This window comes from Budorcas taxicolor, chromosome 18, assembly GCF_023091745.1.
Source record: "Budorcas taxicolor isolate Tak-1 chromosome 18, Takin1.1, whole genome shotgun sequence".
In the NCBI taxonomy this organism is placed as follows: Eukaryota; Metazoa; Chordata; class Mammalia; order Artiodactyla; family Bovidae; genus Budorcas; species Budorcas taxicolor.
Window position 1 is genome coordinate 15,114,879 of NC_068927.1, and position 27,799 is coordinate 15,142,677.

Consider the following 27,799-nt stretch of genomic DNA (forward strand, 5'->3'; position numbering starts at 1 on the left):
GTGAGAAAGTTCTGGAGGCCGACGGCAGTGATGGCTGCACGACTGTGAATGCACCAGCCCACCGAGCTGTGCGCTAAAGGGTGGTTAGGATGGTAACATTATGCTATGTGGATTTTACCACAGTTAAAAAAAAACCCCAGTGAAAAATCATGACACACCCCGCAGAACAACCACAATTGAATGGCGACACGTCCCAAGCAGACACTTTGTCAAACTCCTTTTGGCTTTGAAGATGGGTGAGGGGCTGCCAGCCAAGGAAGCAGACGCCCCTGGAAGTTGGAAAACGGCGGAGGCGACTAGAGACTCTGGAGCAGCCAGCCCTACCTTCAGCTGGGCTTCTGGCCTCCAGACTCTGACTCAGTAAGTTTCTGTTGTTGCATGTTTTAAGCCCCCCCCGCCCCGCCCCGCCCACCGGCGCAGTTTGTGACCGTTATGGGCTGAATTGTGTCCCCTGCATTCACATGTTGAGGCCCTAAGTCCTCGCCCTTCCAGACCGCCAGCCCTTGGCAACACAAAGCCCGGGACTAACGTCCCTCCTTCCCAATTCCAAGTTCCTGGTGTGTCGGTGTCCTGGGGCTGCTGTGACCGATGATGTGGCTGGGGACGAACAAGCTGTGGGTGCAGGGTACTTAAGGGGTTTCTAGGAGGTACTTAAGCTTAAGTGAGGTCCTACAGGTGGGGTCCTAACCTGGTAAGGTTGGTGGCCTTATAAGAAGGGGAAGAAGGATTTCCCTGGTGGTCCAGCAGTTAAGACTCCATGCTTCCAATTCAAGGGGCCTGGGTTCGATCCCCAGTCAGGGAACTAGATCCCCCATGCCATAACTAAGGGTTCACATGCCACAACCAAAGATTCTGAGTGCCAAAACTAAGACCTGGCACAGCCAAATAAATAAACAAAGAAAATAAATATTTAAAAAAGAATAAGGGGAAGAGAGAGAATTCTCTCTGTGTGCATACACCAAAAAAACAAAACAAAACAAAACCCACCCAAGGACACAACAAGAAGCCAAGAGAGACCCTTTTAGAACCCAGCCAAGCTGGCACTTGACCTTGGACTTCCAGTCTCAGCACTGTGGGAAGAAAGGCAGGCCCTGCTGGGTACCCCACACCCACAGTGTGTTGGTCACCGGTTGCATCATCAGTCAGCCCAGGACACTGGCACACTAGGAACTTGGAATTGGGAAGGAAGGCCATCAGTCCCGGGCTCTGTGTTGCCAAGTGCTGGCGGTCTGGAAAGAGGACACTGTGGACCTAAGAGAGGGCAGGGTGTACGACCTCGGTCAGTGGGGCTGGCACAGCCCCTGAGGCCTGGGTACTGCTGAGAGTCCTCTGAGAGATCCCATGTCCCAGACTTCCATTCCCTGGCATGCTCAAGCTTCTTTGAAACCATTTTTTTCCTTGCAACTGCCAAGTACATTGATGGAAATCATAACCTTTTGCTTTCTTTTTAATTTCAAAGGTTACACACGATGGGACCGTGAAGCCCAGGAAACAATACTTTCTCTTGTTAAAGTCAGTTCTACCTGTTAGCGTGGACAGAGTGAATTTAGAGTCTTGCTCCCTCGTGAGTGGCCTGGAAGGAGGAGCGGACCTTCCGGTTCATCAGGGGTTGGAGTGGGCGGTAGTTGTTTACCATCCCCTTCTCTTCTTCACCAGGCGCAGAAAACAGAAGTGAGCGAAACGCGGCCAGCTGGAAGGGAGGGTGTCGATGTAAACTGGGCGCGGGCACGGAGTGAACCGGCCCCTGTGCCTGTCCCGTCTGGTGCAGGGCCCTCCCAGCCTGAGTTGGGGACGGCCCTGTATGATGAAAGCAATGCGGCAGAACAGCAATGTCCTTTCAGGCTCGTTCCTGCCATCCAGCGGGTGCTCATATTGCCTCTACAGCCGCCCAACCCCACCCTGCATTTTTATGTGATACTCACCACCCTGCCTTGAAACTATCGACTGAGGTTTCTATTCTCCTGCTGGGCAGCGGCGTGCAGAGACTATGACCACTGCGCTGTGTCACCTCCCCCCGCCCCCCACTTGCCCACCCTCTCCGTTGTAACATCTGACTCCTAATGGGTGTTTACCACACATCTGCTGAGTAACAGAGGGCTGTTGGTGAGGGTGGCTAGTTTCAGCCATGTCTGTAACAGTTCTATTCTGTGGGAAGGTTGGTGATCTCACCTTTAATCTTTCAAAGCAAATAGCATCACCTCAGGAAGCCTGGTATGCTGCAGTCCATGGGGTCACAAAGAGTTGGACACAACTAAGCAACTGAACACACACACACAACAGCATCTTCTCAAGGGTTTTTTTTTTTAAATTTGGCTTCACTGGGTCTTGGCTGCGGCCTGCTGGATCTTTGATCTTTGTTGTGGCATGCAGGATCTTTAGTTGTGGCGTGTGGGATTGAGTTCCCTGAACAGGGATTGAACCCTGACGCCCTGCATTGGGAGTGTGGAGTCTCGGCCACTGGACCACCAGGGAAGTCCCATCTCATGACTTTTAAATAAGAGGATGTTTTACAGAAGCAAAAGGCTGGAAGGACATCCAAGTGCTCATCGAGAGCCCTCAGGAAGTGCATAGCCGAAACAAAGGTGGTGAATGCTGCTGTGATCGATTATAAATGTCTGTCCCGGGCAGAGGCTGGGCAAGAGGAGCATGCCTGTTGCACAGTTGTCATCTTGGAACTCTGCTCTAGACAGACAGACTTTCTCCAGATTCTGGACATTCCCGGAGAAAAAGATACTTCAACTTGAAAAAAGTATATGAGTAATATCTACTGCTTCAGACTGTAAAGAACTCGCCTGCCAGTGTAGGAGACCAGAGTTTGATCCCAGGGTTGGAGAGATCCCCGTGGAGGAGGGAATGGGTACCCACTCCAGTATTTTTGCCTGGAAAATTTTATGGACAGCTTGGTGGGCTACAGTCCATGGGGTCACAAAGAGTCAGACATGACTGAGCAACTAACACACACACATATACCCAGACACACAATATTTAATACAGAAAGAGAAAGAAAATAAGAACCACGGCAGACCTGTGACCCTGGGATAACCAGGGTTAACTTTTTGGTGCACCTCTGTGTGACAGCTTAGGGCATCACTCAGCAAGTAGGTACTCGCCTCCTCCCTGCCCCTCTGGCCTTGGCCTGGCCATCATAACTTGCTTTCGTCAACAGGATAGGAGCAGTTGTGACGCAAGCAGAGGCCATAAATGTGCCTGTGTGAGCTGGCCTTTCTTTTCATTGCTATCTTGTGCCATGAGAAGCAGCCCTGGGTGGCCACTGGTCCAAGAACCGTGAGAGACACGGCCTGACCCAATGCCCAACTTCGGCTAAAACGGCGTCCTAGCTCCCAAATATCTGTGAGTAGGGAAAAATAAATGCTTGTTTAAGCTGTTGAGTTTGGGAGTGGTTTGTTACGTGGCATTTTGCAGCAATAGCTGACTGATCCGACCCCTCTGGAATTTTCTCTGGGCGTTTATATTCTATAACTTCTTATCACAATGTGAGTTCTTACTGTTCTGTCGGGCAAAGAAGTGGGACAGACCCTTATCCTCCTCTTCTCCTGCAGTGACCCTACTTCTTTCACAGCTCTCCAGCACTCATCTATGACACCCCTTTATTGCCTAATTTACTCATCTGCAAATACCCACAGAGGTCCCTGAATGAGCAAGGACCCATGTCCCAATGAAAATATCACTTCTGTTCTGTAAAGCTGCTTTACCCCAGTGGAGACCAAGGAGCAGGCGCCGGCTTTGCTCCAGCGACTATCATCCGGGAAGCCCGCCACACCTGAGGCTGACCACTATGATTAGAAGGTGCTCAGCGCAACTGTCTGTCCCCGCCTCTGTTCCCCTTCGTCCACCGCCGTCTGCCCCCTTCTCATCTCTGTCTATTTCCCTTCGTCTCTGTCTCTCTGCCTCTGTTTCTGTCTGTCTCTCTTTCTCTCTCCTCTGTCTGTCTCTCGCCCTTCTCTGTCTCTGTCTCTATCTCCATCTCCCTCTCACACACCAGTATCTCTAGGTCAGGAGAAGAGCTGCAATACTGGGAACTTCTGTTCAACCCCCACGAGCTCCTATTTCAACTGGAAATTGTTCTTGTGAAGGAACATCAAAAATGCACCAAAGCATGAAACCCCACAATGCTCGCTCACACTGTCTCAGTGAAACTGCCAAAACAGAGGGATCCCCGTGAAGCCCCACGCACCGGATACAGGTGCCACTCACCTGGTCCTGAGCCACCTCAATGGGCTTCTTGTGGATGATCCAGGTGACCGACTCGGACAGTGGCGGCGTGGTCAGGGAGCCCGGGTATGTCCAGTAGTCCCGGCAGGCAGGCAGCAGGCAGGAGGGCTGGAAGGGGCCCAGGGCTGCTCGCGCGTCCTGGGGGAGGAGACCGTGCGCTGTCAGGTGGGTGGAGGAGGCCAGAAAGGGGGCACAGCGCTCGGCTTCATCTCAGTGACTGGCTTGGAGCAGAGCGCATCCCTGGGATAAAGGCCATGGCCGCGGTGCCACATTTGGAAACTGTAACAAGAGGACATGGCCTTCCGCATTGAGCAGGGGTGTCCACACAGGTTTGCCTGTTTTCTTTTAAAGCTACTCATGTTTCCTACACGTTGGCTGTGAAAACATCACAGTCTTCAAGGCTGATGTCAAATAACATGCACAACACAAAATGTGCCATTTTAGCCATTTAAAACACACAGTTCAGCGGGGTTAAGTACCTTCACCTTGTTGTGCAACCATCACACCATCACCTGTGGAAGGTTTTCAGCATTTCAGACTGAAACTCTGTCCCCACCACACACTAGCTCTCCTTCCCTCTCCAGCTCTCCTCTCCTCCCCCAGCTCTCCTCCCCTTTCCAGCTCTCCTCTCCTCCCCCAGCTCTCTTCCCCTCCCCCAGCTCTCCTCCCCTCTCCAGCTCTCCTCCCCTCCCCCAGCTCTCCTCCCCTCCCCCAGCTCTCCTCCCCTCTCCAGCTCTCTTCCCCTCCCCCAGCTCTCCTCCCCTCTCCAGCTCTCTTCCCCTCCCCCAGCTCTCCTCCCCTCCCCCAGCTCTCTTCCCCTCCCCCAGCTCTCCTCCCCTCTCCAGCTCTCTTCCCCTCCCCCAGCTCTCCTCCCCTCCCCCAGCTCTCCTCCCCTCCCCCAGCTCTCCTCCCCTCTCCAGTTCTCCTCTCCTCCCCCAGCCCCTTGCACTCACCATCTACTTTCTGTCTGTATGAATGTGACCTCTAGGGATCTCGTATAGATGGAATAATATGGGATTTGTCCTTTCGTGATTGGCTTATCTCACTTATCACAATGTCCTCTAGGACCATCTGTGTTGAGGCCTGTGTCAGAATCCCCACTCCTCTTAAAAATATTTGTTTACTTACTTTTTAATTTAACTGCACCAGATGCTGGATCTTTAGTTGTGGCATGCAAATTCTTTGTTGTAGCATGTGGGATCCAGTTCCCTGACCAGGGATCAAACTTGGGCCCCCTGCTTTGGGAGCTTGAAGTCCTAACTCCCGGACCACCAGGGAAGTCCCAGAATTTCCCACTTTTTACTGCCAAGTAATATTCCACTGTGCCGATGGACCACGTTCTGTGTGTCCATCATCACTAACTGACACTCGGGTTGCTTCCACATCTGTGCTGTTAATAAAGCTGCTATAAACACAAGTGTACAAATATATCTTCAAGTCCCTGCTTTTAATGACTCGAGGATATACCAGAAGTAGAAATGTGGGACCCCATGGTAACTCCATGTTTAGATTTTTCAGGGACCACTAGACCGTTTTCCGTAGTGGCTACACCAGAAAATATCACACTTTTGAGACCGCTAATCCTCTCTTTAAAGCAGCCCTCCCTGACGACAGTCATGCAATCACACATGTGCAGGAGGCCACGCTGCTCTGGCCGGATTCCCTGATGCGTATCAGGATTTTCCTTCTCTTCACGGTGGCGGTGGGGGGCTTTGATGGACCAGGAGAGCCTAGTGCTCCAGGCTGCTCTGTCAGCTCATGCCATGCTTGGGAGCCCCGTGTTCAGAATTCACATTGGCTTGCTTTCCATGCTCTAGAAAGGACAGAAACTTGTCTCCAGGTTCCTAGTGACTGGAGGGATTCCATGTCACTTGCCCACTCAGCTATTTGACGAGCACCCACGGTAAACCCGTCTTAGCTGCTGGGGCTACCGGAGCACACAGGGTGGACCCACTCCTTGCCGTTGTGGAATGCACTTCTAACGGAGGAAAGAGACAGCAGATGGCTTATAACCAGTGTCTAGTCAACGACTTTAAAGGGCGTCACGGAAACGACATTCCTGTAGTGTGGTGCCCACCCATCTAAAATGCACAGTCCTAAGGCTGCATGTTCACAGACATGTGAACCCTCAGCGCAGTCAATTCTAGAACACGTTCGTCAAAACAGAGCTCCAGAGAGAAAGAGCCCCAGTAAAGACTCTTGAGCTGTCACATCCCCTAACCCCCACCCCGCCACAGCCTCCCTGATCTGCCCCTTCTGGATGTTTCCTTGAGGTGGCATCACATAACCTGGGGAGTTCTGCATCTGGCTTCTTTCGCTCAGAATGACGTGTTCAAAGTCCATCCCTGTTGCAGCCGGTGTCAGTGCTTCATTCCTTCACCTGGCTGAGCACAGGCCACATATGCACACAGGACAAAATGCAGGAAGGCCTACCAGCAGGTGTTGGGGGAAAGATAAACCCCCTCAGACCTCCTCTCCCTAGACCCTGGTCCCAAGGTGCTGACCTGTCCGATGGCCTCTGAGGCTCTCACCTTGGATTTCCAGAACCAGCCTTTATGTCTGTTTCACTGATTAAGACAGAGAGAAAAGACCTTTCCAAAGCCATGTGACCAAACAGCGGCAGGACTCAGGTGCTACAGGAGGCCTGCCCCGTCCCTCAGAGCTGGACCTCACGGAGGTGACCCCTACTGCCACCAGTGTGCAAAGTCCACCCAGACGCTGGGGAACCAGGAGGGAGTGCAGACTGACAGATGACTCAAGCTGTCACTCCCCTGACCCACGAGGCATAGACCCTTGTCCTCCAAGGCGGGGCCTTTCTCTCCTAAGCTTCTAAATCTCATTTTTCAGCTGAGGAAGCTGAGGCCCTGGGACAAGCATCAGGACCAGAACTGGACCGGCAGCTTCCTCCCTCACCCCCTCTGGCACCTTTTCGCCTGTGTGTTTGCCCAGAGCCTTTGGAGAAGCGCAGTCCCCTTAGCACACAGCACCGCACAGCAGCTCTTTCTTTCCCACGAGGAGGCAGGCCCACGCCTCGGGGGTGGACACTGCAGGGAACAGTCCAGGTTTGCTCTGGCTGCAGACCAGCGAGGAGGAGGCTCCCAGCACCTCGACCTTGCCGAGTTCCTGAGCTGGCACATGGGCAGCGGGGGAGCGAGCTGCTCTGGTCCCAGGAGCCCAACATCAAGGGAAGTGTGCCGCACAGATCAAACGGCCCCTGAAAAGCGTCGGAGGAAGGGCCAGTCCCCAGCTCCCCTCTGGAGTCACTCTGGCTATTGTCAAGACACGTCAGAGCCCCATCCGTCCCCACGGCCAAGGACCATGTGGTGACTCCTTCCCTCTCTGAATTCTTTTGTTCGGCACTGAACAAATAAACTGCAGGTCGTATAGGAATTTCCATTTCTCCATCAAAGTCCTCTCTTAGCTGGTATCTCGCTGGCCATGCTGACTGTTGGGCTGTGCTGGGTCCGGATGGGACCCCCTCACCCCACCTCCCTCTTCTCCCAGGATGGGGCTGACCCTAAGGAGGCCAGGTGGCTTGCTGGTGGACATTCTTAAATGGCCATAGTTGGGAATTCATTTCAATTGGTTTTAAAACTAACATTATCACTTGGTTGAGGTTGTTGCCTGGGACAAGACTGAAAATTTTGAAGTGGATTAATCTCATGAAAAATACTATATAACTAATAGTACTACTGGCGGCAGATGAGGCAAAAATCTTCAAGATGATGCCTGAGTGGCTGAGTATTGGGATACCCCGTTACACCCAGTGGGGAGGACTTGGGAATAACAGGAACAGGTTCAAGTGGGTGAGCCAGCTGGAGACAGCAGGCATCAGCCCCAGGGAGCCCCAGGTTCAGGACCGGACTGACTCCCTCAGTACTGCTCCTCTCTCCCAACTAGTTTGTTTATTTGTTTTTCTTTGCAAAGGAGCCATTACTCTAAGCAATTTTGCTCTTTTGGTTATGCTGATTTCAAAGTACGCAGCTTACCTTGTGCTTTATGTCTGGCAAGACTGTCACCAGCTCCTGCAGCTCCTTGTGGCGGGCCCCCAGCTGCACAGCGTGGCATGGGGAGTGGTCACGTGACAGGGCCGGGGACAGGGTGACAAGCACATGTCATCCTAAGGAGACCATGCCCAGAAAGCAGGTCTCACTAGGATAGATGCGCCCCGGCCCACTTACCTTTAAAAATACGCCTACCACGGCCAAGCCGTCAGCTCCAATCACGGCATCTGTGTAGTTCTGGTATTTCACAGCGTTCCAGTGAACCAAGTGCAGCTGGAACCCAGGAGGAGAGAGTCCCCCGTCACCAGGTAGCAGAGGCCAGAGGCGAATCCTCGCTCCTCTCTGTGCGGCTGTTGTGAGTTCACGGCTGCAGGCCGGGTCGCCCAGCCTGTGCATGTGCGTGCATGTGTGCTAAGCCGCTTTAGTCATGTCCGACTCTTTGCAACTCTGTGGACTGTAGCCCACCAGGCTCCTCTGTCTATGGGCTTCTCCAGGCAAGAATACTGGAGTGCGTTGCCATGCCCTCCACCAGGGGATCTTCCCCACCCAGGGATCAAACCCGTGTCTCTTACGTCTCCTGTAAGAGGGTTCTTTACCACTAGTGCCACCTCGCCCAGACCAGGCTCACTCAAACCCCGGAAAGCAGAGCCTTAGTTCTCAGGGGGAAAGAAAGGAGGCTCGCTTTAACTCTGTCAAACACACACGGGTGGTTGGGTTATTTGCTACCACTCAGATAGCTCAGGCTTCCCTGGTGGCTCAGATGGTAAAGAATCTGCCTACAATGTGGGAGACCTGGGTTTGACCCCTGGTTTGGGGAGATCCCCTGGAGGAGGGCATGGTGGCCCACTCCAGTACTCTTGCCTGGAGAATCCCATGGACAGAGGAGCCTGGTGGGCTACAGTCCATGGGGTGTCAGAGAGTCCGACACGACTGAGCAACTAAGTACATGCACACATGGACAGGCTTGAACCAGGGCTGCCAGATCACACAGAGGACTCTCAGTTGAATCTGAGTTTCAGATAAACAGAGGATAATTTTAAATGTGAGTACACCACCCAAATGGCACTTTTTCTGTCACCCTTTCCTGAATTCCTTATTCTTCACACCTTCCACTGGTTTTCCTAAGTCTGAACTTAGCATCACAGCTGGCCAGATGATAGGGATTTAAATCAGCAGGGAATGGCTGGGGGAATGGGCGTACCTGGGGCACTGGTGAGCAGGAGGCAGAGCCAGGACCCCTGGTTTCTGCGTGATGGAACCGGGACGGGGCCTGAGTGTTGGCATTTCCTGCTGCAGCGTATGAGGTGGTGGAGGCCTCTCTGAACCCTGACCCAGGCCTTGAGACCATGAGGACTCGGCCCAGAGAGGCCTCCAACCTCTCATGCTCGGCAAGACCCTCCCCCAGTCGGCTGATGGACTCGAGGACGTGGGGGGCCCTGCTGGGGTGCTGGGCCCAGGTGGCACCTCACTGCCAACAAGTCCCATTGTTCCTGACCACACAAACTGGGGACCATGAGGGTGGCGTGGGTTCCCTCTGTCCTCCCATGTCTCACCTGGAATTCCCTACCCACTGTCCTGCAGGGTCTTCCAGAAATAGAAGAAATCTCGGGGCCCCGCCCAGAGCCTACCTCCTTCTCAGACCCTGCTGTAGGGGGCTGGCCTTGCCTTCCAAACCCCACAGGAAATGGCCTGTTCCAACCGGGGCCAGTGGCATGGCCAGCACGGCCTCACAGCCCCTGCCCACCTGACTCAGGGACAGTCAGGCTCTGGTGGGTCCCAAGCTCTGATCTGGTTCCTGCTGCTGCTGCTAAGTCGCTTCAGTCGTGTCCGACTCCTAGATGAGCACATCGCAGCAAATCCCTCTGCTGAAATAGCTGCTCATTGAAGACCAAGGAGCAGGAACACAGTGATTAAGAGAAAGGTGGCTTGCTGAAAGCAGGTGTGTTACAAGCCACTATTCCTTCATTTTTGTTATATTTGTAAAAATGTGTGCAGTTATGAAAGTGAAAGTGAAATCAGTCATGTCCGACTCTTTGCGACCCCGTGGACTGTAGCCTACCAGGCTTCTCAGTCCATGGGATTTTCCAGGCAAGAGTACTGGAGTGCGTTGCCATTTCCTTCTCCAGGGGATCTTCCCGACCCAGGGATCGAACGCGGGTTTCCCACATTGTAGGCAGACGCTTTACCCTCTGAGCCACCAGGGAAGTTATAACAATCACTAATTGTTTGAGCGATAATGTCACTCCCTAATTATCAACTGTCCCCAGAGGCCACCTCTGGCTGTGTGATCACAGCAATGTTTAGGTTTTGGTCTGACTGGACTCTGGTTCTATAGTATTACTTCCATAATGATGGCGACAGAGACAGTCCAGAACTTGAAATGCATCAGAAAGCCAGGTGGTTGGTGGGTGGATGGGGGTGAAATAGAGTGAACACGGCAAATATCAACACAGGATCTATATGGCGAGTGACTTTACGGGTTCTCACTGTGCAGTTCTTTTTTTTTTGGAGGGGGTAAGTTGGAAAAATTTCATAATAAAATATTGGGGGGGCATCTATATGGCCCCACTTACCACCTCAAACTCAATTCCTGACCTTTGTCTCTGCTCCTTTGCTTTACTGACTCCCATTTTGGAATGTCCCAAATATCACTTTGTTTTAAGGAGGTAATTTCTATTGTAAAGATTTTCTATTCTCAGTAAAAGGCCTCGAATGCCTCTAAGGACAGGTAGCTTGTCCCCAGTGGACCAGCCTCAAGCGAGGCTGAGCTAAGGGCACAGACTGTCTCCTGAAACCCAGCCTTCTGACTCTGGCAAGTTACAGTGCCACTCAGAACCCCAGTCTCTTCCTTCACTCAGTGAAAGTGCTAACATTACTCTCCCCTTAAGGATAGTCCTGAGAGTGAATGGACGGGGTGGCCAATGGTTCTGGCTTGAGCATTGAGTTCCATGTCCCAGGAAATCCTTTCTGAGCAACCAGGATGCTTGGTCACTTGACCTCAGGTGACCGAGGCCCTCGGGAAGCCCCCACATATTAGCTGCTACGAACCTCTGCGGGGTACACGTGATCGTCCACCGTGTGCTCTGAGCCCCACTCGTTCACTGCTCCCCAGTGGAAGTGGAACTGCTTTAGTCTGTAGTGGTTTTCCAAGGGGCCACCGCTGATTCCTGGAAAGTGAAGCCGTGGACATGGTGTTAGTCTGCTTGTCAGACTGTGGAGCTGCTGTGACCCCGACGACACCGAGGTCACACTCTGTCACTCTTGAGAGATCCGTGTTGCTGAAATCCCAAGCTGAAAGGTGGGAGCTTGTCTGTCCCAAGTCACCTGGCCCCGGTGGGCCGCCGTGACTCATGGGGAGCCCGGGAGAGATGCAGAGTCCGGAGCTGCCACCAGATGGCAGTCAGGCAGGCAACAGGAAGGCAAGAAAAACCGTTTCTGAGATGCGTGCCAGTCCTGTAAGACTTTTCAACTTGCCTTTAGTCAAAAAAGAGAGACAGAGAGAGATGTCTTTTGAATGAAAGAATGGCAGACAGAATTCTATCACCAAACAATTTCATAAGCTAATATGCAATGAGCAAGATGTTTAAATACACAAATTCTGAGCTACAAGGCGCTACTTTCCCGCCAGGGCTGATCTCCAGGCAGCCCCTGCTCGGTCCAGCCTCACCAGATGACCACTGTCTAAGTCACTCCAGATCCCTGGAGAGCCTCCCCAAGAGCTGTGATCGTGACGCACGGGGGCTCATCCCTGAACTGTGGGCCCCAGAGGTTCAGGGCCGGGGCTGGGAGCCTGCATTTGAACGAGCTCACGGGGGTGGGGCAGGGCTCGGATGCACAGGGTTTAGCCCGTCTCCAGCTGCGCTTTCCTAACAGAGCTCCACCACCAAGTGCAAGAATGTAATGGTAACTGCTGGACATCCCACCTGTGTTTGAGGTGAGTGCCCTGGGATGCTGGGATCCTGGGATGAGTCTGGAAGACACTGGCAGAGTGTGGGGTGGGGGTGAGGGGTTGCTGGTATCAGCTCCTCCATGCAGCAAAAGCAGGGAAAATATTTAGTGACGCAACAGATGCTATTGCAAGTGTCAGATACTACTGGGCTCAGGGTGCTTTCTGAGTGCTTTTGCCTCTGAAGGTGTTGGTAGCAGAAGGCACTGAACCATGAACCAGACAACAGACTCAGCCCACGATTCTGCGCTTGATCTGTGCTCACTTGAAAGTGAGCACGCAGCTCCAGGACATTGCTATGGGCACCTCGTCATGAGAGTCCATGACTTCATTCTCCTGAACACACACATTCTATCTCACTTTAAATGCACACAGAGAAGGAACTCTTTGCTCCACAAGTTATTATCTAAAAACACAGTAAATCATGAAGCCTGAGTCAGCGGGTCAGGAGGAGCCTTTCTATAGGCAGGGAACCTCCTTGTTGGGATCAGATTACAAGACTTTACTGGGTTTTCTGTGGCTGGAAATACAAAGGGGTGGTGTTTTCTTTCAAGGAGTCAGGATACTTGAGCTGACCGGCTTCTGTAGTTTTGTACAGTTTTTGTTTTTTTGGCTGCACCTCTTGGCTTGTAGGATCCTAGTTCCCTGACCAGGGATCGAACCCATGCCCCCTGCAGTGGAAGCTCAGAGTCTTAACCACTGGACCACCAGGAAAGTTCCTTGTGTAGTTTCTCAATTTATTAGGAGAGGTCAAAGAGGTTTCCGGTTATCCTGGCAATGAGAGGTAGGATTCAACATCAGGTCTGAACCCAAACCCAGGCCTTGGGCACAAAACATCACCTAAGGAAATTACGCCAATACCGGTGGTGGGACTTTTGTGCCATTTCTGATGGCAGGGGAGGTGGCAGCCCTGGCCAGCAGACACGTGGGGTCACCAAAAGGCACTAACCCGTGCATGTGCTGTGTGACCTTGACCAAGTTGCTCAGCCTCTTGGAGCCTCAGCTGTCCCACCTGTGAGAAGAGCAGTGTTGGCAGGATGGCCTCTTTATGTGCAGTCATCAGATGGTGACAACAATGATGCCAGCAACCACACACCGTGCCACCTTTCAGGGACTTGGCCTCTTCACTGATTAAAGAAGAAAAGATTCCTAGCTAGGTGGTCCTGGTGGTCCCTTCCAGCTTAAGCATCTGAGGACTCTGGAGACACCACATAAGGTCTCCAGAGAGAGCGACACCAACTATACGAGGCACAAACCCACCATGAGCTGGCACTGGCTAGACCGGCCAAAACTAACCTTGTAGAAAACTCCCTGCATGCTGGTGGTCACCAGCAGACAGTGGGGAGTGGGAAGGGGGCTGGGCATGGGCATCACCCCCTCCTCTGGCAGGTGAGGATTTTCCCAAGGTCGTCCTCCAGCCAGGCCTGGACCAGGGCCCAGGGCCCACGGCCCACAGTTGCTCCCCACCCCATGCCCCACTTGCTCCCCTGCCTTCCGCATCCAGCTGCCCACAGAACCCTCCAAGGCTAGCCTCTCACAAGGGGCCTCCCTCCTGCCTGCTTCCCAAAGAGGCAGCCACTTAAGGAAGAGACTGTGGACGGAGGTCAGCTTTGGAATCCAGGCCACAGCGAAGACGAGCTCCTGTCGGCGGCGGGGCCTCTCCTCCCCGACACCTGGTCATCAGTCAGTGGGCGGTGGCCACCTCTGGCTGGGACCAAGCACACCCCGCGGCTGCTGCCCATTGCCAGCTCTGCGACCTGCAGGTGCGGATTGGGAGCAGAGCACCGTGCGAGGAGCGTTGGTGCTGGGCTGGGCTGCAGCGGCGCCCTGCGGCCGGCCGGTGGAGGTGCAGCGGGAGCCTGTAACTGCGATGCCTGTCGGCCTCCCTCCTTCACATGCATTTCAGGAGAGAAGCAGCACCGGCTGGTACAGGAGCTGCTCCGGTACAAGCTCGGGTGTCCCCTTTCTACACCTCGAGCCTCTTCCTCCTCCTTCTCTGGAACCATGTCTGTAAAGGTAGATGGATGGGCACAGACAGCTACGAGCCGGGCACCGGTGTCTTTACTTCAAAACCAGAGAACAGGGTCCTTTGTTGCAGTGGACGGGGGTTTGCACTGGGTCGGTGCTGGCACCATCACCTTCAAACGCAGTGATCTCGGTCTGGTTACCAAACTGCTCCTAGCCTCAGTCTCCACACCTGTAAAATGGGGAGGATCCTAGCAACTACTCCATAGGGATGCTGCAAGGATTAAACACAAACTTCTTAGCAGAACACCTGGTCTTCTGGAAGCACCAAAGGACACAGAGCAAGCAGCTACAGCACTCATCTCTGCGATGGGATGATGCGGCTGATTGGGGATAGGGTCCCGTCGGTTCTCAATGGTCAGCATCTCCTGTGTCCTGGCACTGCTCACCCCACCTGTCAGGCCTGGTGGACAGCCAGCCCGTGCTCCAAGTGCCATTCACGGGTGAGTCAGCCTTTGCCGAATGCCTGCTATACACTAAGTATCGTGCACAGCCCCCACCTTCCCCAGTGACCGCCCCTCACAATGACCCTGCAAACAGCTACTGCTGGCCCAATTTCAAGATGAGAAAATTGAGACTCACAGGAGCCTAGTCACCTGCGCCAGGTCCACCAGCGACCCCAACCCAGGCCTGCTTGAAAGTCCAGCCCTTGGCTTTTGTAGAGGAGTTCAAGCTGAACACTTGTCCTTTCTTTAGCAAAATTAGGAACTCAGTTTAAAACAACTGGGTTGTTTTAAAACAACTGGCAGCCACCCTGGATAAAATAATCTTCAGTTCAGTTCAGTTCAGTCTCTCAGTTGTGCCCGACTCTTTGCGACCCCATGAATCGCAGCACGCCAGGCCTCCCTGTCCATCACCAACTCCCGGAGTTCACTCAGACTCATGTCCATCGAGTCCGTGATGCCATCCAGCCATCTCATCCTCGGTCGTCCCCTTCTCCTCCTGCCCCCAATCCCTCCCAGCATCACAGTCTTCTCCAATGAGTCAACTCTTCGCATGAGGTGGCCAAAGTACTGGAGTTTCAGCTTTAGCATCATTCCCTCCAAAGAAATCCCAGGGCTGATCTCCTTCAGAATGGATTGGTTGGATCTCCTTGCAGTCCAAGGGACTCTAAGAGTCTTCTCCAACATCACAGTTCAAAAGCATCAATTCTTTGGCACTCAGCCTTCTTCACAGTCCAACTCTCACATCCGTACATGACCACAGGAAAAACCATAGCCTTGACTAGACAGACCTTAGTCGGCAAAGTAATGTCTCTGCTTTTGAATATGCTATCTAGGTTGGTCATAACTTTTCTTCCAAGGAGTAAGTGTCTTTTAATTTCATGGCTGCAATCACCATCTGCAGTGATTTTGGAGCCCCCCAAAATAAAATATGACACGGTTTCCACTGTTTCCCCATCTGTTTCCCATGAAGTGATGGGACCGGATGCCATGATCTTCGTTTTCTGAATGTTGAGCTTTAAGCCAACTTTTTCACTCTCCACTTTCACTTTCATCAAGAGGCTTTTTAGCTCCTCTTCACTTTCTGCCATAAGGGTGGTGTCATCTGCATATCTGAGGTGATTGATATTTCTCCCAGCAGTCTTGATTCCAGCTTGTGTTTCTTCCAGTCTAGTGTTTCTCATGATGTACTCTGCATAGAAGTTAAATAAGCAGGGTGACAATATACACCCTTGACACACTCCTTTTCCTATTTGGAACCAGTCTGTTGTTCCATGTCCAGTTCTAACTGTTGCTTCCTGACCTGCATACAGATTTCTCAAGAGGCAGGTCAAGTGGTCTGGTATTCCCATCTCTTTCAGAATTTGCTACAGTTGATTGTGATCCACACAGTCAAAGGCTTTGGCATAGTCAATAAAGCAGAAGTAGATGTTTTTCTGGAACTCTCTTGCTTTTTCCATGATCCAGTGGATGTTGGCAGTTTGATCTCTGGTTCCTCTGCCTTTTCTAAAACCAGCTTGAACATCTGGAAGTTCACGGTTCATGTATTGCTGAAGCCTGGCTTGGAGAATTTTGAGCATTACTTTACTAGCATGTGAGATGAGTGCAATTGTGCAGTAGTTTGAGCATTCTTTGGCATTGCCTTTCTTTGGGATTGGAATGAAAACTGACCTTTTCAGTCCTGTGGCCACTGCTGAGTTTTCCAAATTTGCTGGCATATTGAGTGCAGCACTTTGACAGCATCATCTTTCAGGATTTGAAATAGCTCAACTGGAATTCCATCACCTCCACTAGCTTTGTTCGTAGTGATGCTTTCCAAGGCCTACTTGACTTCACATTCCAGGATGTCTGTCTCTAGATGAGTGATCACACCATCGTGATTATCTGGGTCATGAACATCGTTTTGTACAGTTCTTCTGTGTATTCTTGCCACCTCTTCTTAATGTCTTCTGCTTCTGTTAGGTCCATACCATTTCTGTCCTTTATCGAGCCCATCTTTGCATGAAATGTTCCCTTGGTATCTCTAATTTTCTTGAAGAGATCTCTAGTCTTTCCCATTCTGTTCTTTTCCTTTGCATTGATCACTGAAGAAGGCTTTCTTATCTCTTCTTGCTATTCTTTGGAACTGCATTCAGATGCTTATATCTTTCCTTTTCTCCTTGGCTTTTCGCCTCTCTTCTTTTCACAGCTATTTGTAAGGCCTCCTCAGACAGCCATTTTGCTTTTTTGCATTTCTTTTCCATGGGGATGGTCTTGATCCCTGTCTCCTGTACAATGTCACAAACCTCATTCCATAATTCATCAGGCACTCTATCTATCAGATCTAGGCCCTTAAATCTATGTCTCACTTCCACTGTATAATCATAAGGGATTTGATTTAGGTCATACCTGAATGGTCTCGCGGTTTTCCCTACTTTCTTCAATTTGAGTCTGAATTTGGTAATAACGAGTTCATGATCTGAGCCACAGTCAGCTCCTGCTCTTGTTTTTGGTAACTGTATAGAGCTTCTCCATCTTTGGCTGCAAAGAATATAATCAGTCTGATTTCAGTGTTGACCATCTGGTGATGTCCATGTGTAGAGTCTTCTCTTGTGTTGTTGGAAGAGGGTGTTTGCTTTGACCAGTGCATTTTCTTGGGAAAATTCTATTAGTCTTTGCCCTGCTTCATTCCACATTCCAAGGCCAAATTTGCCTGTTACTCCAGGTGTTTCTTGACTTCCTACTTTTGCATTCCAGTCCCCTGTAATGAAAAGGACATCTTTTTTTGGGTGTTAGTTCTAAAAGGTCTTGTAGGTCTTCATAGAACTGTTCAACTTCAGCTTCTTCAGCGTTACTGGTTGGGGCATAGACTTGGATTACTGTGATATTGAATGGTTTGCCTTGGAAACCATAATAATAATAATAATAATCTTAGTGACTTTTCATAATGACAGTGTCAGAGTAAGTCCCTTCAAGAAAACAGTTGAAAAGATGAGCCCAATCTGTGACAAGGGGGCTTTTAGTTTGCCAGCCCCAGACTCCACCAGCAGCGCCACTGTTCACAGACTGGAGGCCATGCATCCTCCACCCACCCCCATCTTCTCCTCCCCCCTCCCCACCCCCCGCAGGCTCCAGGTGCAGGTGCTCAACACACAGCTGGGGAATTGCATCCCCAAGGACAGCGATGTTGGAGCCTGACTCCCAGCCCAGACCTACTGTCTCTGTTCTCATAACAGCTGCTGATAACAGCCATCTATTAGTACTTTGGTGCTTTGACCAGGATAAACAGGCCATTTGGCAGGCACAGTTGTTTTAAGGCTTAAAATAAGTCTGAGAACAGTTTGAGATGTTCTATTTAATCAAAACTGCAAATAATTCAATGGTATCAGTTTGAGATGTTCTATGTAATCAAAACTGCAAATAACTCAATGGTATCAGTTTGAGATGTTCTACTTAGAATGGCCAGGTTTCTCTGGTGGCTCAGATGGTAAAGAATCTGCCTGCAGTGTGGCAGACCCAGGTTCGATCCCTGGGTCAGGAAGATTGCCTGGAGAAGGGAATGGCTGCCCACTCCAGTATTCTCACCTGGAAAATCCCATGGACAGAGGAGCCTGGCGGGCTATAGTCCATGGGATTGCAAAGAGTCAGATGTAACTGAGCAACTAATACTTAGAACTGCAAATAACTCCGTGGCACTGAGGATCAGCCTGTTCTCGGCGCCCCCCTGGGATTTAACATCTTAGCGCATCTGATGATCTGATGCTCCAAGTGTTCTCTGGATCAGGGAGGTCTTTGTCATTCTCTCCAGGTAAGCAGAAGCCACAACTTGGGGCCAGCACTGAGGGGCAAACCCCACCCCAGAATTCCAAAATCCAGAAGTGCGGCAGATCAGGTTGCTCTTGGGGCCTAACCTCTGGGATCACTGCATATCGACTCTGGGTCTGAAGCCAGGCAAGCGTGAGCACAGCCCCTGCTTCCAAGCAGCGTCTCTCTGCACAGTGGTCTTATTCCTCTGCACCTCAGATCTGACATCTGCGCAATGACGATGACGCCTTCCCCATCAGAACGCGGCTGGCCCTTACAAAATGTCTCCTGGCCTGGCCCCTGGCACCGGGAGGAGCTCCAGCAGTGGGAGCACCTTCTGCTATTGTTACTGTCTCACTGTTATTATTAACATCATGGTCGCCATCTTCATCATCAAGGTGGAGATTTGCCATCATCAGAAACAGCCACTATTACCCCCAAGATAGGACCTGCATGTAAAGACTTTGAGGGATAAATGTATTTTAAGAAAGTGTCCTTCAGAAGGGGCTCGGCCAGCCACAAAGCATAAGAAGGGAAAATCATTCATTCATTCAACATATATGCACTGAGTTCCTACAATGTGCCACAGTTTCTGCTAAGTGCTGGAGATGCAGAGGATGAGGCCGGCAGAGCCGCCCTGGCCTCCTGCACAGGGGCAGGTGGAACTAAATGCCTTGAAAAGTACACCCTGATTCACACACTCACGTACTGCTACTGCTGCTGCTAAGTCACTTCAGTCGTGTCCGACTCTGTGCGACCCCATAGACGGCAGCCCACCAGGCTCCCCTGTCCCTGGGATTCTCTAGGCAAGAACACTGGAGTGGGTTGCCATTTCCTTCTCCAGTGCAGGAAAGTGAAAAGTGAAAGTGACATCGCTCAGTCATGTCCGACCCTCAGCGACCCCATGGACTGCGGCCTCCCAGGCTCCTCTGTCCATGGGATTTTCCAGGCAAGAGTACTGGAGTGGGGTGCCATTGCCTTCTCCAACACTCACGTAACAGGCATTCAAATGCACTTGTCGGCGGTAGAGAAGTCACTGCAGGTGGTAAGCTAGGACCTGGTTCAGAGAACACCGGCGCCTCCACAAGGAGCGGAGCAGCAGGATCTACCTGTGGCCTTTGGCCCTTGACCTTCAACCCCATTTTCTGCACCTATACTGCCCATCGGGTAGAAGTGGCGCTGTCACTCCTTAAGAAGAGGGTCTCTCGGGAGCTGAGATGAGGGGGGCCTGGCCTGTGAGGGGCTTGTGGGGTGTGACCACGAGTCTGTTTGGAGCCGGCGCTGTGTTCCTCCCTCCCGGCAGCTTTCCTTCTCTGGCCTTCAGCCGCACATTCCTTGGAAAGAACCACTGGCTCCAGCTCTGTTGCTCATCGTTGCTGGCGGGCCTTGATCTCGAGCACGCCTGTCCCTCACCCCGTGGAACCCCAGCGCCCTCAGCCTCAGCTCTGAGTCTCTGGGGCTCCTACGTTGACCTGCTGGCGTGACCTGACCAACGTGAACGTTTTGTGCATGGTCACTTCTGCACCATGTCCTTCTCCACTCACCTCCCTTCCTGCCCCAAGGCTTTCCCTTTCTGTCTATGCGTTAAAAAAAAAAAATCATGGGAGTGTCTCACTCCCAAGAAAATGATTTTCATTTTCTTACTGCAGAACTTTTTTGAGCTCTTCCCGTCTTTCAGCTGCATTTTCCATTTCCTCTGCTCCAGGCAGCTCCCAATTTCCATTCGAGGTGAACAAGGAAGACAACAAGTCTGAACTGAGGGGGCTCAAGGCTGGAGGGCGGGAGCAGCATGTGAAATTGAGCAGGAGAGAAAGGCAGAGGAAACTGGGCTTTGGGGAAAATGACAAGTAAAGTGAAAGCAGATTGGCGGGTGTGGACACAGGCCACAGGGGGAATTATCCAACTAATTTATATGGCTGGGGAGAGACACCCAGATATTTCTTTTGGTCTGTGGCAGGACAGGGTGGGGCCCTTCAAGCCAGACTGAGAAGGAGTGGAGGAGCCAGAAACCGGGGGTCAGGACCCGGTCAAGGCAGAGGCCTGGCTCCAACAGGGTGCAAGAGTCTTCAATTTGAGAGCGATCAGAATCAGGGGGGCCAGGGTCAGCCCAGGTTCAACCGCAAGGTGGGGGCTCCCAGAAGAATTGGGGAGTGTGACTCTCTCCTCCCCAGTACCCCTGGGGTCCTCCCCTCTCGGCTCTCTCCTGCTCCAGGCAGGCTCACCCCACATGAGTGACTGAAACAGGGTGATGACCATCAGCGGGGGCCCGACGCGGCAGTTGTGGGGATCGAGGTGCTGCCGCTTGTGCTGCTCTGCCGGGGAACGGCCCATGCTGCAGGCGCCATCGTCCCCCATTTGGGAATCCCTCTCCTGGAAAAATTTCGCTCAGAGGAAGGAAGAGTTGGGGGAGGCAGGGTTCTGACCAGCCGTGCCTGGACGTGTCAGTACTCAGCTGACACAGTGATGCAATGCTGGCTTTAGGATCAGGGGGAATTGGACTTGAACCAGACCCCTCCGGCCCTGCCCCCAGCCTCCTCCTTACATAGAATGAAGATGCTCAGAGCCTCCACTGCGGGGTCTGTCTGTGGCGTGCTGTCATTCATCCAATGGGAGTGATTGTGAAAGGGAGTGTTTGCATGTCTGTCTGTCCAGCACACCTTCCCCCTTCGAGAAACAGTGCCAAGATTTCCCCTGGACTCACACGTCCCCGGCATGTGATCTTGGCGAGGATCTCGGTCAGGGTGTTGGTTGCTCTGCCAACCAGGGGGCAGAGTGAGTACCAAGCTCAACCACCAGCCCCTTTCCCCTGGGGAATCAGAATTATTTTGTCAAATGTATCTTAACAATACACACACAAAAGTCCAAAGTGACCTTTGGAGTTTTTCATATTTTATGCCTCTTGAGAAATCTGTATGCAGGTCAGGAAGCAACAGTTAGAATTCGACATGGAACAACAGACTGGTTCCAAATAGGGAAAGCAGTACATCAAGGCTGTATATCGTCACCCTTCTTATTTAACTTATCTGCAGAGTACATCATGAGAAATGCTGGGCTTGATGAAGCATAAGCTGGAATCGAGATTGTGGGAGAAATATCAATAACCTCAGATATGCAGATGACACCACCCTTATGGCAGAAAGTGAAGAACTAAAGAGCCTCTTGAAGAAAGTGAAAGAGGAGAGTGCAAAAGTTGGCTTAAAGCTCAACATTCAGAAAACAAAGATCATGGCCTCTGGTCCCATCACTTCATGGCAAATAGATGGGGGAAACAATGGAAACAGTGTCAGACTTTATTTTCTTGGGCTCCAAAATCACTGCAGATGGTGACTGCAGCCATGAAATTAAAAGACGCTTGCTCCTTAGAAGAAAAGCAATGACCAAGAAAAGCAACAGATCAATGACTAGACAGCATATTAAAAAGCAGAGACATTACTTTGCCACCAAAGATCCGCTTAGTTAAGGCTATGGTTTTTCCAGTAGTCTTGTATGGATATGAGAGCTGGACCATAAAGAAGGCTGAGCGCCACAGAATTGATGCTTTTGAACTGTGGTGTTGGAGAAGACTCTTGAGAGTCCCTTGGACTGCAAGGAGATCCAATCAGTCAGTCCTAAAGGAAATCAGTTCTGAATATTCATTGGAGGGACTGACGCTGAAGCTGAAGCTCCAGTACTTTGGCCACCTGGTGCAAAGAACTGACTCATTGGAAAAGATCCTGATGCTGGGAAAGACTAAAGGCAGGAGGAGAAGGGGATGACAGAGGGTAAGATGGTTGGATGGCATCACCGACTCAATGAACATGAATTTGAGCAAGCTCTGGGAATTGGTAATGGACAGGAAGACCTGGCATGCTCCAGTGCATGGGGTTGCAAAGAGTCAGACATAACTGAGCAACTGAACTGACTGAACTGAACTGAACACACAGTTCCCAGACCTGCTGGAGCCTCAGGGTTTATCATCACCAGCTGATCAGAGAATTGTGCACAAGCTGATCACAGACCCTGAGACACTTCTCCCTTACCTGGCCTTTAAAAATGCTGAGCTGATGATGCATTAGGCTGGGTACCCAAAGCCAGTGCTCTGGGACAATCCAGAGGGATTGGGTGGGGAGGGAGGTGGGATGTCATGTTCAGGATGTGGGGACACATGTACACCTGTGCCAATTCATGCTGATGTACTGCAAAAATCATCACAATATTGTACAGTAATTATTCCCCAGTTAAAATAAATAAATGAGTTTATACAAAAAAATAAAATGGAAGGCACTAAAAAAAAAAAAAGCCACTCCAAAATATATTTCAAAAAAAAACCCGCTGTGTTGAGCAACCTAAATGTCTATTGATCAATGAGTGGAAAAAGATGATTTGGTACATGTATACAATGGAATACTACCCAGTCATAGAAAGTAATGAAATAGTGCCATTTGTAGAGATGTGGATGGACCCAGAAATTGTCATACCGAGTGAAGTAAGTCAGAAACAGAAAAACAAATATCATACACTAACGCATATATGTAGAATCTAGAAAAATGATGTACATGATCTTATTTGCAAAGCAGAAAAAGAGTCACAGACAGAGGGAACAAACATATGGACACCAAAGTGGGGAAGGGGAGGTGGGATGAATCGGGAGATTGGGATTGACATATATACACTATGGACACCATGTAGAAAACTGAGTCACGATGTGTAAGAAGCACACAGGGCCTGGCACAGGGAAAAAGGGCTCCCATCCCCTGTTGCACCATCGGTCCATCACAGTCGGGGAGGGTCAGGCTGAGCCTTCCTTCACCGACCAGTCCCTCTGCCTGGCTCATTCATACCTTTAACTTTTCATTCATGGTTTATCCTCCAATTTATTGAGCACCTGCAGTGTCCAGTAAGAGTGATCCTCCCCTTGTGGCATTCACGTCCTCACCGGGGTGATGGGTTAGTGAACAAGACTACTAGGCGTATGGGAGGAGGTGGACCGAGGGCTGGCCTGGAGAGGGCTTGGGTCTGGGGGCTGTGTTGGGGGTCTACAGGTTTGATGGTTCCCTAGGACAACTCCCAGAACTCAGGTAGAGTCTGTTTTTTAAAGTTGCTGCACAAAATTGAAAAAAAAAAATTAATACAAAGCATATTAAACCTGAAAAGCCAACTTTAGCTGCTCCTTTGGAATCTAGTCTTGGAACAGACCAACAAAGACAGAGAAAAGTTGGCACACTAAGTCATAAGCATGGCTAAGACGTATTACAGAGAAAGGATGCAAGCAACATCAGCACAGGGCGAGGCCGTGTCTGGAGGAGACCAGGCTTCCAGGGTCCTTTCTGGAGTGACAAGGGATGCCCTGAATCCCAGCAACAAGCTATGACAACACATGTGGTGCACTGCCCACCAGGGGTGCCCATGGGAGACGTGATGCTCCATGTTTTCACTGGGGGCTCGTCACATGAGCATCCTCTGCCTGTCATAAATTCCTTATTCCCAGAGAGAGAACACGGTTAGCGTAAACAAGGCTTATGATGATGTGTCTAGGTGCTGAAAAAATTCCAGTACAGCCAATCTTGCCAAGTAAAACAGCAGTGGAAGGAAACTTCCCAAACCTACAGAGTCCCCACCCTACACTTGTAAGGCATCCCAGTGAGGTTTCAGTGAGATGGTCACCAGATTTCTTGGGAGGATGCTGAGCCCTGCCCCGCAGCCTCCATCACCAGCACTCCACACAGCCTCCTGCTCGACCCCGCTCCCCACCTCTTCCTGAAGCAGCTGGATGTCAGCCACGTCACTGCCCATCTCACTCTGAGCGAGGACCAATGAGGTTCCCAGACCCTGGACGCCTGGCCACAATTCTTCCTCCTCTCCTTCCAGGACTTCCCACCTCCATGCCTCTCTCCTCCACCCCACTCTGCTCTTCTCCTCTGAGTGCAATGTATTTATGTTTTATTTGCTCCCAGTTTCTTCCTTCCAGCCCCTGGAATGTAACCCCTAGGGGAGGACCGCATTGTTCCCTTTCATCCCCCAGTGGTGTGACACCAACATAGCTGGTCAGCATCACCAGCTTTAGAGTGACCATCACTCTGTCCATCCCCGCCACCAGCCTCAGCCTTCCCCCCTCTGCTGTGACCCACTCTCAGGACTCACAGGAGCAAGGGGCCCAGACCCCCTCTCAGGCTCACCTGACCCCTCGGTGGAGTCGTCGAATTCCACCTGGAAGAGGTAGCCGGTGTTCCAGACATACAGGCAGGCCTCCGCCTTGTAGAAGACCCCCAGGGGCGTCAGTTGGGGATCGTAGACACTGTCCCTCCAGCGGATGTTGATGGGGGACTGCCGGGTGCCCCCTGGCACGGAGGCTGGACCCTTCCAGACGGGGTGCACTGGGGGCAGAGACAGGGAAGAGGAGACCCTCATGGTGCATGGGCGCCGTTCCAGCCTCAGAGTGAGGAGGCAGAAACTTGCAAACTTGGTCCCAGAGGAGCCAGCACTGGGGAACCTGGCCCCACGTGGAGCCTGGGACCACCTGACCCTCGGCCTCGTAACCCCGCCCTTATAGGCGGGGCCTTCGCTCCATCTCCTCCCCGGGACCACGCCCAGGACCGATTCCTTTTCGCGGGGAGCGCAGCTCGCCGTAGCCTTGTGGCTGCGCACAGTCGTTCTGACCTGTGGTCATTGTCGCAGCGCAGTCACAGGGAGTTGTGCCGGGGAGGTGGGGGGCGGGGGTCCAGCCCAGCCCAGCCCAAGGAGGCAAGCGGAGGAGGGCTGTGGACCCATGGGGGTTGCGACAAGTGTCAGAGAACAGGAAACCCGAGGGTCCTCCGGGAAACCAAAGTCCCAGGATCCACGGAAAACCCTGCTCAGAAGGGCCTGGAATAGAAGCTTTGGCACAGGCAACCCCCAGGCGTTCAGTTACACAGCACACAAGCTGGGGTCCCCAGCCTAGGTGGCCGCTAGCGGTGAAGAACCCGCCTGCCAATGCAGGAGACATGAGAGAGGTGGGTCCAGTCCCTGGGCTGGGAAGATGCCCTGGAGAAGAGCATGGCAGCCCACTCCAGTATTCTTGCCTGGAGAATCCCATGGACAGAGGAACCTGATGGGCTACAGTCCGCGGGGTGGCAGAGTCTAACATGACTGAGCAGGCACACAAGGTGGGTCACTGCCTGGCTGCAGATGCAGAACGCCAGGCCCCACCCAGACTCCCTGCAAGTTTCAAACCAGATAGAAGGGTCTGCTCACGGAGGAAGACCCTCCCTCCTGGATTCCCAGAGGCAGCTGCTCTGGCGGCTGATGTAGAGCTCAGCCTCTGGCACTTTTCTCCAAGCTCAAAGAAACACACTCAAGGCTTCTCAAAAGAGCAAAAGCACTGCTCAGTACAAAGTGGACCTGCGCCTTGGTTTTCTTCACGTATCTGTAGATGTCTTCACACCTGGCTCCTGTTTTATACTCGGTGACCATGAAGAGCATCAGGCCACCTGAACCCGAGTCCTGGCCCCACCACTCTGTGGCTGTGTGCCCCTCGGCAAGTTCCTTAATCTCTCTGCGTCTCAGTTTCAGCACCTGTAAAAGGTGGATCTTAATGGTACTTATCACACAGCGCTGGTTGGAGTATGAAGCCAGGAGAGACTGAGGACAGCAGAGAGATGGGGATTTTGGTATCATCCTCAGGTGTGGACCCACGGCAAAATTGGAAAAAGTAAGAATGTTTGGGCTTCCCTGATGGCTCAGTGGGTAAAGAATCCACATGCAATACAGGAGACATAGGATGTGTGAGTTTGATCCCTGGGTCAGGAAGATCCCATGCAGAAGGAAATGGTAACCCACTCCAGTATTGCCTGAAAACTCCCATGGATAGAGGAGCATGGTGGGCTAGAGTCTGGAGGGTCACGAAGAGTCGGACACGACTAAGCGACTAATGTAGGATTTTTAAGGGTCCAGTGTGTGCCAGGCTTCCTGCTCGAGTCATTTCATCTTCACATGGCCCCCTATGTGATTTCATCATCCTGTTTTACAGATGAGAAAACTGAGGCTTGGGGAGGCGAAACAACCTGCCAGCTCTCCCCGCTGACAAGTGTCACCAATGCCCGACACGGAGGCTAGCTCCAAAGCCCAAGCTCTGCCAACTGTCCTAACCTGGAAAGTGTGGAATACTGACGTCAGAGGTGAACTTAGGGGTGCTTGCAGGCCCTGTATCTGACACAGGAAGAACTTGAGGGCCAGAGAGAGGGAGGGGCAAGTCCAAGGTCACAGGACACCAAGGACACCACCGCCAGGCTGAGGCTAACCTGGGCTAGTCTCTGGACGGAACTGGCTGGCGGCCTATTTATCAAATTTACTGAGATGTTCTCTGCTGGGGCTTGGAGCCCTAACGACTGGCCGGGATGGCTCGTTCTAGAAGGGGATAATATTGAGTAATAACAGCTTGTCTTGTGGAGGGGAAGGGGTTGTCACTCGCTCTCTGCTTGTTTTGAGCATCTCACCCTCCTGATAGATCTGAGGTTAAGGACCAGCCCACGTCTCCCTCGGGAAAGACGGAGTAGAAATCTGAACCCAAGCCATCTGGCTCCAACCATCTCCTATTTTGAAAGACGCCATAACATGAGACACACAGCGCGGGAGTCTGTATCTGGGAGACCGGAGGCTCTACTTACAAGCGTCATTTCTCCTTCTCTGTGCACAGGGAACCTGTGAGCAACATCGCGCTGGCCTTAGCAAGTGGCTACGGAGGGTGCCCCATATCTGCTTGGCCAGGAGAGACAAGCTTGAGGACTTCAGATGACTCCAGCCCAGCACTGGGGGCCTGACCATCTTGCCTCTCTTCCCGGGGGACCCAACAACCAGAGGGGGTTTCCCCACTCTCTGCCCTCACTTCAGGCAGGACAGCCAAGCGGTGGGGTGGGGGTGGCCCATCTCTTTTGTAGAACCTCACCCAAAGCACTGATGGTTAAATTTCAACCCACGCCCGCCCCAACTTATCGGATGACGTGGGGTTTGGCTTAGGGAAGGGTGCCCTGGGACTGGGGACGTTTGCTGTGGCCGGCCCCTTGGGTCACTGTGCTTTGACCAGATAAACAGTGGGGTGAGGGTGCCAGAGAGTGAGGGGAGGTTGTGGAGAGCCTGCTGCCAGACCAGGGAGCAGACTAGAGCAAACAGACCAGAGCAAAGTCCCGGTTTGGGTGTGACCCTGGCTGTGGGTCCCTCCAGCCTCGGGCCATTCGAGACCCGGCCCAGAGCCACGCTGTGTGTCTCCAGGGAGCGGCGGGGTCAGAGGGGCAGGATGGGAATCTGCCAAAGCTGCCTGTGCACAAGGCAGGGGAGCAGGTGGCCCCTCTGCCCAGGGCCCCTGGGAAGCAGCCCATCCTGTGTCCATGAAACAGGCATGATCTGATAGGAAT

General features: G+C 52.0%; 1 protein-coding gene across 1 annotated transcript; it reads right to left on the minus strand.

Moving 5' to 3' along the window:
* Positions 1-1,546: 1,546 nt before the first annotated feature.
* CA5A (carbonic anhydrase 5A) lies at positions 1,547-27,212 on the minus strand. Its single transcript, XM_052656362.1, has 7 exons — positions 27,056-27,212; positions 24,590-24,787; positions 11,286-11,404; positions 8,415-8,510; positions 8,223-8,285; positions 4,216-4,371; positions 1,547-1,690 (listed from the first exon to the last, which is right to left on the minus strand). Exons 1-7 carry the CDS (start codon positions 27,210-27,212, stop codon positions 1,547-1,549), a joined length of 933 nt encoding a protein of 310 aa, XP_052512322.1.
* Between the last annotated feature and the right edge of the window lie 587 nt (positions 27,213-27,799).